General features: G+C 39.5%; 1 protein-coding gene across 2 annotated transcripts in view; it reads right to left on the bottom strand.

Annotated features, from left to right (window-relative positions):
- Positions 1 to 14,946, bottom strand: part of Rab11 (RAS oncogene family member Rab11) — a 128,833-nt gene that overhangs the window by 26,785 nt on the left and 87,102 nt on the right. For both annotated transcript variants that reach the window (XM_067157170.2, XM_067157163.2), the window contains exon 4: positions 13,467 to 13,741. In XM_067157170.2, the coding sequence (XP_067013271.1) occupies positions 13,467 to 13,741 (275 nt within the window). The remainder of the gene's footprint in view (positions 1 to 13,466; positions 13,742 to 14,946) is intronic.

The raw sequence follows: 14,946 nt of genomic DNA, 5'->3' as shown, positions 1-14,946 counted from the left end.
AAATAAAAGAACAGGAGTTGACCAAGTGAGATAGGATAGATTAAAGTGAGAAGTCTGGCACAAGTAAGCGGAAACAATGCCAGAACTCAGTTAAGTGCCCTGTGGTCGCCAACTCACGCTCCCAAGTTAAGAGCCCCTAGGGCCCCTTTTAGTTGCCTCTTACGTCAGACAAGGTATACCGTGGGTGTTATTCTACCGCCCAAATACACAGAGGGGCTATGATAAGAGATACTGACGAATTTAGACTTTTGTTGCTAGTCTTGTTTAAAGGGGCTTAACATCTAAGGTCATCAGCTCCTAATGGTATGAGATGGACGACATGCCATAATTAAAATTTTAAATGTATCCACTGACTAGAGTTTAAAATAAATGGTGATGAAAAATGATGAGATTAAAACAATCAGTGGATCTAATTCGCAATGCCTTATTTTCTAATAAAATTATAAAAAATAAGCCGACAATGGAATAAGGCATTGCCTGGAAGTACAGAGAGAGATATAACACAAAATACACAAACTAAAATAGAGTAAATGGGTTAAAAGCGCAGTTAACAGAAATACACTAAGGACATTTTTACACATGATAAAAAAGACCACTATCCCTCATAAACGGATGACTAGGTCTGCTGACTGCTCATCACGCAGGATGAGGGAGATGGTATTTAAAAAAATATAAAAAAAAAATTCCGTTGATCCTTACCTACCTCCGTTTCACTCTTCAGCTAAAAAAAAAAAAAAAAAACTCAGACCTTTATTTTCCTTCCTTCACCTTCTCAAAAAAAAAAAAAATTCCTTTGTTCCTTACCTACCTCCGTTTCTCTCTTCAGCTTAATAAAAAAAAAAATTATATATTCTTCTCCTGCCTTCATTTTTCTTCCCTCACCTCCTCAAAATTTCCTTTGATCCTTTCCTACCTCCGTTTCTCTCTTCAGCTCATCACATCACGCTTGAGTTTTCCTTTTGACATATTAAAAAAAAAAAAAAAAAATCTTACTGTCTTTTATTCAGAATCAAATTTATGGTCCGCATTGAACTGCGAATTTATTTCCACCTTTATTTAACTCCATATATGTTGCTCCACCTCGTGAAACATCCATCGTCCTTCAAGATTCCAGAAGCAGAAGAGCTTTCTCCTAGCATCATACTTCGCATCGTCTATTAATTCTGGTTTATGAACATCTTGAGAAGACTATGTTACGATTCTTTATTTTCAATCGATCTCTGAATGAACAACATTATCGCTTAAGAACCAAGTTTTTTCGATTTCCATTTCCACAATTTATACAACGCACGGGACTTTTTTAAGGATCTCTATTTTTTAACATAATATAACGCTTCTCTGCTTTCCTAAGCCTCCACACGCAACTATTGCCATGTTCAAAAAAAACTGAAGAGCCTTCCAACATCCATGTATTTTGACGTCTATCAATACCTTATAAAACACGACGTAATCTTCTTCGATTATACAACAGCTAAGAAGAAGCCAGCATTCAACCTACTATTCTTCTTTATTGCATCATTTAGTGCACAGTGGTCTTTTATAATATACGGCGCACCGAACTTTACATAAATTCCGCTCAGTGCTTCGTCAATTTGGATGAGTTATTATTTTTAATATATCTCTACTCAACTTCCCACTTGGTACGTACCTTTAAAGAGACTGTACTTGTGTTTACATTGTTTATGTTTTCTTCGATCTTTGACTTACTTCAGGCTGATGATGACCTATTACTAGGTCGAAACTAGTCCCTATGTAATTTTCATTTTGTATTGAAAAGGTGGACCAATAATAATATATTATTTTACTCTACTGAGGGAGATGGTACTCTGGAGTTTTAGACTATGGCGCAGATCGGGCAGATCGACATACTCCACAAGGATGTGTACCATGGTAAGATGATCGCCGCAAGTATACACCGGAGGGGGTTCTCCTTTCAGTAAATAGGAGTGCGTTACTATACCGTGACCGATCCAAAGACGACATAATACCACCGCATCCCTCCAAGAAGCTCGAAGGGAAGTCCTTCATGCCTTCGTTGTACCTTTTATCGCTCTCAGCTTATTTGGAAGTGGAGTGGCCTGCCACTCCATCTCCCAATGGGACATAACCAAATGTCTCAGCTGAGAGCAAATATCACTTGCTGCAACCTTGTAAGGCAACGGGGGCAATGTAACTGCCTCCTTGACAGCCATATCTGCTAACTCGTTTCCCTCTACACCCATGTGGTTTGGGAGCCACATAAACGCGATTCTGGTGCCGGCATCTGAACACCCGGCCAGCAGGTCCTGGATCAGCTGCACCAGAGGGTGCCCAGGAAAACAGGTATCAATAGACTGTAGCGAGCTGAAGGAAGCTGAAGGAGTCTGTACACTGCAGAAAGTGTCTGCACTCATCGGACAGTGCGGTGTACCGCAGAGCTTCACAGATAGCATAGAGCTCTGCTGTATACACACTACAGGTTTCCGGGAGAGCAAAAAGAAACCTATCATTATCGACAAGAAACACACAGCCTACTTTCGTTTCTGCCCTCAAACCATGCTAGTCTATATAAAGATCAAGCATTACCAACATGGAAATATTGTTCAATTCTGTTAACTGGCAATGGTGGTGGGGTTTGTCAAAAGTCAAGGTGAAAAACCGTGTGGTTATCAGCCAATATCAACAAAGAATTTTTTTTTAAAAATCCTGTGGCTATTTTTAGCAGAGTGCAGCCCTTGTAAGGCAGACCCTCCGACGAGGGTGGGCGCCATCTGCCATATGTAGGTAACCGTGTTATTGTGGTGGAGGATAGTGTTATGTGTGGTGTTTGAGTTGCAGGGATGTTGGGGAGAGCACAAACACCCAGCCCCCAAGCCACTGGAATTAACCAATGAAGGTTAAATTCCCCAACTCGGCCGGGAATCAAACCCGGGATCCTCTGAACCGAAGACCAGTATGCTGACCATTCAGCCAATAAGTTGGACAAGGAAAATTATGAAGACTACTATCAAAATGAGAAAACAATTGTGAAAAAATGATCGCTTGATGAATAAGACAAGGAGTCGTGAAAGGAGAAAGGATGACACCCTTTATACTGGATGCCCTAATATCGCCGAGTAACTAAAGGTTAAGGCTACAATATCAAAAGCCCATAAAGCTGATCAATAACATTACATTCACTAGTATTTGTTGTGAAGTGCTTTTTCTTCTGCCACTTATCTCCAATAGATGGTATTTCTGGTAAGTGTAATATGAGCTAAGGGAGTAGAACAGCCTTCCAGAATAAGGGCAATAAGTAGCTGGGGCATTATATAACTTTCCTTTTTAGCATGCCATTCCTCTGCTTCATACATGTTCTGGTTACTACTGGTACATTAAACAGTGGTTTATCATAGTATTCTAGCTATTCAATTCCTGCTATTAGGCACTAATAGGAATGGGGAGTGTGCATACTTAATGGAAAACAGCTGCAGAGTGTTCGTCACTGTCTGTCATTCCAGCTCTGGAATCTGGCATTATAAGAACGGCCAGGGTTTTTTTTTCTTTTTTTACAATTTGCTTTATGTTGCACTGACACAGGTTTTACGGCGACTATGGGATAGAAATGACCTAGGAGTGGGAAGGAAGCGGCTGTGACCTTGATTACGATAAAGCCCCAACATGTGCCTGGTGTGAAAATAGAAAACCACGGAGAAACAGTTTCAGAGCTGCCATCGGTGGTAGTACTGTTCATGAAGCGGGAAACTGCCGTTTTTTATTTTATCTACCATCTCCTACAATAGCATTGCTTTTAACCACCACAATCCAGCCTGTTAATATTGTATTCTGCCAATACCAATGTCACTGTAATGACTAGACATCGGATTAATATGCTATATAAATCACATAATACATGCATGCAACTACGCTGAAAAAGTGTTTGAAATGTGCATTTACGCATGCACTTCTTGATGCTATTAAACACTTTCATGAAACGCAAATGTAAGATTCCTTTACTAGACTCACACAATTCACCTACACTAGTACATAAAATCATACTCGTGAATGAACAGAATGAAAAACAAAGTCACAATACTTAGAACTAGGGTAAATCCAACAGAACAATCTGTGCATACTTTGCAAGACATGTCAATCTATCAGTGTTCGCTGTTAAAACATATGCACACGTCTCCTACATAGAGTGTTAATACACGTAATAAATCATTGTTAAAGTTCTAAGAAAACCATGTAAAAAGAACACAAGCGTGAAGAAAACACACTTAAACATATACAATGGAATCTTGATTCTCTGTTTTTGAAGGGACCATGAAAATAAAACGTAAAACACGGGAAAATGGAAAATCTGGGAATGAATGAAAACCATTAACAATTTGGTTAAACATCATAAAAATGAAATATGTATGATTATATAGTTACAAAAACTCTTAAACCAAACCAAACTACAGCCCCAATGGGACTGCCTGCCAAGCGACCGTTGCTCAGCCCGAAGGCCTGTAGATTACGAGGTGACGCATGGTCAGTGTGACGAATCCTCTCGGCCGATATTCCTGGCTTTCTAGATCGGTGTCGCCATCTGACCATTAGATAGCTCCTCAGTTAAAGGTAATCACGTAGGCTGAGTGGACCTGGAACCAGCCCTTATATCCAGGTATTGCCTGATCTGGTCAGAATCGAACCTGGGCCCTCTGGATGAGAGGCAGGCATGTTAGACCGCGAAACCGCATTAATTATCAGTACGCGAGTTCAAAATCTCAATGGGTACTTATATTCAATTTTACAGGGGAATCTTCGTCAGTTTCCCGTGAAAACTTCTTTCAGTTCAGTAACTTTGATTAGCCAAACTCTTCGAAAAATCTAGTAGTTTTTAATTCTGTCATCTAATAAAGTACATTAAATACAAAAGCGCCCAACATAATGGCAAAATCTTTTCTTTTCTTAAACTTTCGTTGTAATTTGGTCTCCAGTATACTATTCGTAGTCAGTTTCTGGAAATCTTGCACCGTGTAAATTAAGGCCTACGTCGACTCTTAAAGGTTATGTTGAACTCGAAAACATGGTTTTGAATGTAAGTATTGATTCTCAAAATTCTTGAATGCATTATATTCAACGTATTTGTATTCAGTTCTGCCCGTCACTAATCCAATCAAATTGGAAAGAGAAAAAAAGAATGTCATCAAAACTTAGGAAATTACGGTTATTTGTGACCTTGAGGTCATCTGGAAAGCACACTCGCTGCACATGTCAGTAAGAGTTGGAAATGATACAAACCATTTAAATGTAACGTGCGCAAATAAAACGATTGCGGTTTTTGGCATTTTAAAACGAAAACTTGAAATTCCCAGGTTTACATTAGGACCAGAACAGTAATAGGCAATCCCAAAACCTCCCATGGCTTTCTTTCTTAATGTAAGGTGCAACATCTGTTCTGGTCTCGCTAATATAATCGTGTACAATATTAAAATACCGGTACTAAATTTGTTTTAAGAGGGAGCAGTTTCAATTTCTCACCGAAAGCCCAGTCACTCTACAGTGCCCTGAAGAGAGTGCGGAAAATCTGTTCGGCAGTATGATCGAAAAAAGTAAAAATATAAACATCTAACCCTGGATATAATGTGGACGTTTTATAAGTGCGAACATTTGACAAAACTCATTCCGTCTTCAAGTAGAGCTGTCGAAATGTGCCATGTCTCCTTACAGTTTGTTGTGGCCACTCTCTGCTTTATAATTTCCGAGATCCTCTAAACAGTACCATCCAAATGCGATGCTAAGATGATCCCTTATGCAAGTTCACCGCCGATCGCTTTTCCAGTAAAATACTTGCTCTAATTATCGCAATGACGGGACGTTAACGCCAAGATCCAAAGCATGCATAGCCATCCTTTTCGTGAGGTACAGTTTTTTAATAAACGATTGATCGAGGATTTAGCATTGATGGGACTGAAATTTCTGGACGGTTGTTCCGGGAAATAGTTTCTTCGAGGAACAGATAATGTAGGATTTTTACAACATGATTTAATTAAGATGCTCGCGGGACCGCGTAATTTGAATGTCTATTCCTGGAAAACTCTGTTTCCGGGAACGGATAATCGAGGTTCCACTGTATTCCTCTTATTTTACACTGCCCACCTTACTTTTCCTGCCCATAATTTGCTTTGCACTATACAACAATTTTCTCCAAGTTTCATGGCATAAATCTGTGGTGCTTTTCTGTTAAAATTAGCTTCAATGTAGAGAATTCTCTCTCTACTTTCCAACTAGAGAATAAAGTAAGTGTAAACAAAACCACGAGGCTTTGAATGCTACACATTTGTTTCCTTCTTTGGCCGACGAGTAAATAGTCCATTTCTAAATTTAAAAATACGTGTCGATTCTGAAAGTTTGAAGTATGCAGCATTGAACGCGAAAGCGTTTTATCGATTGAAAATTGTAAGCATCTGGTCAATAACTTAAATATGCAATATCTGCTCGCAGAAATCCCTACTTGTGGCATTGTTAGCTGTCAGCCGCAGCCATGAGCAAAGTCGCATGGTTGCAAGACCTTCAGTCAGTTCGTTTTAATGGCTGGTGTTGTAAAACATGTAAGTGGGGAGAAGGCTATTGTCTTAAATGTATTTAATAAGTTTATGGAAGCATATCCCAACAGTTCAGTTGATATTGTGAAATAAATATTCTAGTTCACCGGTGTGTCCGTTTCGCATGCTGACAGTGCGTGGAAAGAATTTTCTACCAAGGGCAGTGTTAGCACACCGAGTAAACAAAAGCAGAGTGTTAGAAGTGTTTTGGACGTGGAGGGCTATGAATTTGTTCACGCTGCTATACGAAAAGCGCACATTTTTTTAAAAGCAATAAAACCCCTGCGATTAACAAAGTGTTATCAGCTGTAAATTCTAATCCTGAACTCCCAGATTTATAGAAATACTCCCTTCACATGCTACGGAAAGAAATAGGTTTCAAGTTCATCAGTAGAAATTGAAAAAGCGTCGTAGTTGACAGAGATGATATATTGTGACATAGGCGTTATAGATTTAGTAAAGGATGCTAGTGATGCAAGTGACAGCGAATCGTCCGAACTACAGGGAATTGAGGCTCTTTAATTTCGTGTAGCTATTTCTAGCCGAGTGCAGCCCTTGTAAGGCAGACCCTCCAATGAGTATGGGCGGCAGCTGCCATTTGTAGGTAACTGCGTGTTATTGTGGCGGAGGATAGTGTTTTGTGTGGTGTGTGAATTACAGGGATGTTGGGGACAGCACAAACACCCAGCCCCCAGCCCATTGGAATTAACCAATTAAGGTTAAAATCCCCGACTCGGCCGGGATTCGAACCCGGGACCCTCTGAACTGAAGGCCAGTACGCTGACCATTCAGCCAACGAGTCCGACATTGAGGCTCTTGAAAGTTCATATTAATGAAGTAATGAAATGTCACGTAAGTAGGCACACTTGTTAATCTTCACGACAAATATATTTTATAGCAGAGATTATGTATTTTTGTTAAGGTATCTCATATATTCATGTGTGTACATCCATCAATTTTAACATATGCTCATAACGTAAAGCGCAGGCAGTGAGACATGTGAGCACATGAGAGATACAAAATGTTTGTTTATTTCTACTTTATTCTTTCACTGGAAATAGTGTACATCTATGGATGTGACAGGGCAGTACTTGAATTCAGGAGCAAATGTATAGGGTGGCCGAGAAGTCCCTTTATAAGTTATAGCAAACGACAGACATGAAAACATTCCCACTGCTATAAAAAAAACAGGATTTTTTGCTTTCATCATTAATTTTGAATAAACAATGTCTGGTTAACATTAACAATTCAATTCATTGATCAACAATGTCCGTATATATTCCTCCAAGTTTGAAGAAGAGGTTGATGCATTGCCATATTGCTGAGTGCATCCCCTGCAGCATGCGAGGGGTGATCGTTTCAAATGCCATGCGAACTCCATACTTTGGTTGATTGTTGTTCACATATAGTTTACAAATGTCTTCTTTTATTATGCCCTATAGTGCATTGTACGGTATGCTGAGGTCAGCTTCGTGGACGGCATGGCAGCAGTGCTGGAAGGTCTCTTGATATATATCCAATCCGGCGGTTTGGAAAAAGTTCATTTAGCCGGTTGCGGACACTCGCAGCGAAATGTGGAGGACAACCATCTTGTTGAAGTGTCATGATATCAGTTTTACCTTTAATTCCGGAAGCAACCATGTGTTAATCATGTGAAGGTAGCTGTGCTGATTCACAGGACCATCGAAGAAATATGATCCGAGCAGATGGTCTCCCGATAACCCTGCCCAAAGCATGCAACGGATTGCTTTTTGCCCAAATAAGGACGTTATTTTGTGAGCTACAATAAATCGCTCACTCAGAGGACATGAAAGTTTTTTATTTCTTTATTTATCATCTGCAAGCAGGAAACATGGGAACAGCATTTCACATTCATGCACACGTTGCTCTGAGTCATGATCGCTCAACTCATTCACTGAGGATGGCCGAAAACGTGGAAGTTTCAAGTCTTTTCACACATGGTCTTGCATAGTCGATCGTGGGATGCCCAATTCTGCTGACCGCTTATGGATTGACTTCACCGGCAATCATTCAATCGATTCCACCACAGCAGCACGAGTTTCTTGCTATTTGCTTTACGTCGCACCGACACAGATGTCTTACGGCGATGATGTGACAGGAAAGGCCTAGGAATTGTAAGGAAGCGGCCATGGCCTTAAGGTACAGCCCGGGCATTTGCCTGGTGTGAAAATGGGAAACCAGGGAAAACCATCTTCAGGGATGCCGACAGTGGGGCTCGAACCCACTATCTCCCGATTACCGGATACTGGCCGCACTTAAGCGACTGCAGCTATCGAGCTCAGTGGCACGAGTTTCAGTGCGAGTCGTACGCCGTCCACTACGTGGTGCATCAAGAATGCTTTCTGTCTCAAAAGGTTTTCTTCTCCCACGCAAATAACGTTTGTCGTGATGGCAGTGGTTTTCCAAACCTCACAGCGAAGTCCTTCAAAATGTCTGTCATTCATGAACCCAAACGGAAGCCACCAAAAGCTCAACAGTGACAGCACTTGTATCCGCCAGGGATTAACTCTTTCGACTGAAGGCAGCAAACTACGCAGCGAAACACGTGACATTACTATCCCACGCTAACCAAAGTGAACGTGGCATGTGCAGGACTCAGCTTATGGCAGGAAATTGTTATGTCAACAATATGTAACAGATAATGTTAATGATTACTTAAAATACACGTCCAACTGTCCTACGCTGTAACATATAAAGGGACTTCTCGGCCAGCCTGTAGGTGTTAAAATATTCTGGCAGATCCAATATTTCCACTTTTTTTAACCATTTGCTGTAAGTCACACCGACACAGACAGATCTTATAGCGATGATGGGCTAGGAAAGGGCAAGGAGTGGGAAGGAAGCGGCCGTGGCCTTAAGGTACAGATTTAGTATTTGCCTGGTGTGAAAACTGGGAAACCAAGGAGAACGATCAAGGCTGCTGATAGTGGGGCTCGAACCCATTATCTCCTGAATGCAAACTCACAGATGCGCGCCCCCAATTGCATGGCCAACTCGCTCGGTTCTGGTAGGTCCACATTATCAGTACCAGCCAAATATTTATTTATAGCTACGATTATGTCGTAGCCCAGATTTTGTTCAAGGACATCACAGTGTTTTGTTTGGAGACCAAGTCCAAGATTTCCTGGGATACCTTCCAGTTCACCTATCACTTTCTCCGTAACCTCCAGTGAATCACTAAGAAGCAACCCACATGCTATTAGCTTCTTCACTCATTCTGGTATGATTTCTGAGTGTGTTTTGATAAGTACCAGTTCACTTTGAGCCTTTTCATTGCTGAAAGCCACTTTCATGTCCTGAATTGCACCGGCATCACTGACATCAAATCCTTACCAACTCGCTTACCATTTATATGAGCTGAGGTATTGGAGTGCTGTGTGAGCTGGTACTTCTTTGACAGAGAACCCCTTTGTCACAAACACAACAAAGAATTATTTTACAATCTGTGGTATGATCTGCGTTGCCTCCAATCCAGTATTTTGCAAGGTAACTTCTACTACAGCTTTGTTTAGTCATTGCCCATGACTGCTTAAAAGTCAAACTTGCAAACAGTCACCGGACAGTTCATCAAAACTGCGATAATTAGCATTGAAACACGTAATTTAACTTTCAGTCACACTCCTGAGATATACTGTGGACTTCAGGAGCAGGTAGAACGCTGAGCATTGCACAAATACTAATTTGTTTTGTTCATAGGAATAAAATTCACTGCACTTGGGTCCCTATAACCTATCAGCAAGTAAGTCCTTCCTATAGCCCATTAAGCCATTTCCCCGTTAGTGCCTTTCCCTTCCCCTCTGAAACATTATTTACCCCATTTTTGGTACAGACGATTGACAAGCCCTCTGCCATTATTTTATAAATATTAACCTGACACCTTACCTTCTTTTATACCACAAGAAAGAGATCAAATAAAGATCAGAAAGAAAAAAACTGCAAAATGTTCATAGAGAGCAAGGAAGAGAGTACGTCAAGACAAACCATTGACTAGGAGAGGAATACCTACTTATGTGCCTCAGATTTTTTTCTTTTCTTACTAGTGGTTTAATGTTGCACCAACACAAAGTATAGGAACGTAGCAGCTGTGGCCTCTAGGTACAGACCCAGCATTTGCCTGGTGAAAATGGGAAACCACAGAAAACCACCTTCAGGGTTGCCAACTGAGGGATTTGAACCCACAATCTTCTAAATGCAAGCTCACAACTACATGATCCTAATCATATGACTAACTCAGTGCCTCAATCTGGGGAACAATATGAGAGGTGGACAAAAATGAAGTCATGCACATGCTAAGTGATTGTCCCATCAATGACTGGTACTATAGCTAGTCTTATGTATATATATATATATTACATACTAGCTGATGTACCCGTGCTTTGCAACGGAATTCTACATTGTATACAGAATTCTAGATTGTATTAAATTGCATAGCTCTTAACGTTACCCTAGAAACGCGACAGGGAAGTCACCGAACGGCTCTTCACGTATGAAGACTGGGTTAGGAAATTTTCATTATAATGGTAGACCCACTTGGCTACTATCAATCACAATCAAGTTGGGGAGTTTTTATTATAATTTGTAGGCACTCAATCTCCGCCGCCTTTTTACATCCTCAGAAAGACTTTCTTAGTAGTTTTCCGAATTGAAATAAACATAGGTCATTACAGTGACGTCAGTAGGAATTGAACAATCCAAAGTTCCAGAGCTGGAATGACCAAGCCGCAGACACCCGTGATCAGCTAAAACTCTTAGTCTTTTTTCGGCGGGGGGGGGGGTCGAATAGTGGAGCGTCCCAGGCCAAAAACTATGCTCTTTTGCTAATCTGTTTCCTAGGAGTACCAGATGAATCGGAAAATCTCACTTCACTACACTAGTGGTGGAAAAAACTATATGACTTGGAGGCAAATTCTTCCTCCAAGCCAGAGGAGAAACCCCTCTTCACTGCTAATTTGGAATAAAATGAATGTAGAATTTAATAAAAGAAGAGGAAGAAGCTTTTCTTAAGAAACAGCTCTTTTCAGGGTTGAATTTTAAGTTATTTAGTGAACTGTGGTGCTATAATTTGGAATACGCCTAAATTGTAATTCTAGACCATGTCATACTACTACTACTACTACTAAGCGAGCCTTTGCTTTAAATGTGCACACTGCTCATTCAAAACAGTCCGTCAGAGTAGGGATTGAATAGCTGGAATACTATGATGAAGCAGTGTATTATGTACCAGCAGTATCGGGAAATGTATGAACCAGAGGAATGGCATACTAAAGAAGAAAGTTTTCTAACTCCCCAGCTATTTCCTGCCAATATTCAGTCAGGCTGTTATACTCGGTCCCGGTCTCGAAAGCCAAGAATAACGGCTGAGAGGATGCGTCATACTCACCACACGACGCCTCGTAATCTGCAGGCCTTCGAGCTGAGCAGTGGTCGCTTGGCAGGCCAAGGCCCTTTCAAGGGCGTTAAGTGCCGTGGGGGGGTTGTTATACTCTGTACGCAGCAGTAATCCCATATCGGAGTTCAGTGGCAGCATAAGAGAAAGAACATCTCAACAATGGTCAATATAATGTTATTGTTGATCAATTTTAAGAGCTTTTGATATGTAGGCCTTCACATTTAGTTTTCTTCCGACCCTGAAATACCACTATCATAGTCGGTATGGTAAAATTGAATGAAACAAAATGATCGGAAATTGTATTCTCTCTAACTTTTGTTATGTAGTACTTTTCGATAGGACCAATAACACAGGTGCTGAAAAATGAAATATTTGATGCCATCCCCTAAACTACAATTTCATCCAGGGTGAATAAAATCGTTTACATCTTAGACGGTACTGTAGTTTCTTATTCCCCGACTCAGATTTTCATTAAATTCTGTTCACCCATTTTCTCGTGGCTCGGCGTTGATATGGACTTAGCAACAATACTAATTCACGAATATCCCTGTTATTATAGCCGGTACGGTAAAAATGTATAAGACATAAATGATCGGAAATTCAATTTTATATAACTTTAGTTATTTAATATTTATCGACAGGACCACTAATTGTATAAATATTTGATAATTAAATTTCAAGCCTTCCCCTAAACAACATTTCACTCAGTGTAAACAAAATAATTTATAGCCTAGATTATTCCCTTCAGCCGTTTTCTCATGATGCGTGTACATACATACAGACAGAAATTACGGAAAAGTAAAAAGTGCATTTCCTTGTTACTGTGGACATGACCAATACAGTAATACCATTCTTTTCAAATTCTGAGCAATGTACAGACAAAACTCTTATTTTATATATATATATATATATATATAGATGATATGCCATTTTCAGCCAACTATGGGCACCATGAATTTGTAACAATTCACCTGTAATGAGAATTAATTATTACAATAGTATTTATCTTGCATCATGGACTCCTGTTACAACAGTTTCTCTGTATGTTAGCAGATCTCATTCAAATGAATGTTCACTTTTCAACATCAGCTATCAATGGTGAAAGTTTCCAGTTGACTGAACGTAACAATTAAAATAGAAACTATTCAATCTTGGGTTCCACTGATGGGAAAACTGTTTCACACACTCAGTATCATTACTGTATGCACTTTGTAAGTCAATTACAATGGTGTTTCAAACATTTTGAAATGAGATAAGCACCATATAGGATTTATGCATTTGTAGTTACAAGATTTTTTAAGACAAAACTTTATTTAGAGATGACAAATCAGCATTTTAAATTATCAAAGTAACATTTTCCAGAAATGCTTGTGTTGTATTGCCTATCAATCACCTGTTCTAAATTTAAATTTGACAAAGCAGACAGAGATCAGCACTAATAATCTGTTTTCAAATACTCGGAACTACTCGACACAAGAATGATGTTTTAATGCAAAAGAACATACCTGTGAGTATGTTCTGGAAGGCTGTTTCAACATTAGTGGAGTCCAACGCCGATGTCTCAATGAAAGAAAGGCCATTCCTCTCAGCGAATGCTTTGGCCTCATCAGTAGGAACAGCACGCAGATGCCTCAAATCCGATTTATTGCCAACAAGCATGATCACAATGTTCTGGTCCGCATGGTCTCGAAGCTCTCTCAGCCATCGTTCCACATTCTCGTATGTCAAATGTTTTGCAATATCATACACAAGAAGTGCACCTACTGCCCCGCGATAGTATCTGCAAAGAAAAATTTCTTGTCATATGACAACTCAAGTTATTTCAATACTAACCCCAAAGCTATAAGAGAACATTTCACATGCAATTTTGATTCTAATATCACAACTCTCATTCCCAGAAATTAACTTTAATAATATTCTACCTTGCAATGCTTTCATGTAGCCTAAGAATAATTCTTCCCATCCCACACATACTAAAGTGGGAGGCAAGTTGATTTAAGGGACTGAAAGATGTGATTACCATCCTCTCATAACTTTAACTAAAAAAGGACAAGGATCAGCAGCCATCTCTTGAAAGAAAAGCAAATTGGGTATGGAGAGACTTGAAACAGCAAGTAAAAAGAAGACTCCACCAGAGTGTTATGGTGTAGGCACCTGAATTCAAGTCTACACTGTGAATCATGGGCAGGGTAGAATTTAACTACTACAACACCTCTAGGCCCAAATGATTTTGCACCCCCTCCCTTAAACTTGATAAGACAATTACAATTACTATTGTTTTTATATATAATGAATCAAGTAATGCACTAGAATGCCTCCAAGTTAAAATATCAAATAATAATAATAATAATAATAATAATAATAATAATAATAATAATAATAATAATAATAATAACAACAACTCCAACAGAGAGCAGACTGCTGTCAACTCTGCACAATTCACTACTCTGTCTTTTAAACATTAACACGTAAGCACGATGAGAGTGAAATTCGTATGTTCTGTTAATCGCTGATTTCCATGCATCAAATAATTGAAGCAAGTTTTTGCAAGTTGGGATGTTTCTCCAAAAAGTTTATAAGGAGCACAAAAACAGATCGCTGGCTGCAGGAATAAACCAGATATTCATGTTTCATAATGTCTCCATTTAAAAGCTTTTTTTCAAACAGCACTTTTGTCAGAAATCACTAATTGTCTGGATGCATCTGCACAGAATTACAAAAATTGTCCTGATTCTGTTTCACTCCACTTTTAGCTTAGTAGTCTCTAATAACATTATTCATAAGCCAAAAATATGGCTATTCGTTTGGTTTACAATGTCTTCTCTTGGTACTAGATAATCTTGTATTGTGAAGAAAGGAATAGAATTAAGTAATTTAATAGATATATATACATACATATACAGATATTGTAATAGGAGTTGAATCATGGCTGAGAAATGATATAATGGATGCAGAAATTTTCTCACGGCACTGGAGTGTGTATCG

This window comes from Anabrus simplex, chromosome 1 (assembly GCF_040414725.1).
Source record: "Anabrus simplex isolate iqAnaSimp1 chromosome 1, ASM4041472v1, whole genome shotgun sequence".
NCBI classification, from domain to species: domain Eukaryota; kingdom Metazoa; phylum Arthropoda; class Insecta; order Orthoptera; family Tettigoniidae; genus Anabrus; species Anabrus simplex.
The sequence above is the reverse complement of the archived record's forward strand: the minus strand, read 5'-3'. Positions and strand labels throughout refer to the sequence as shown.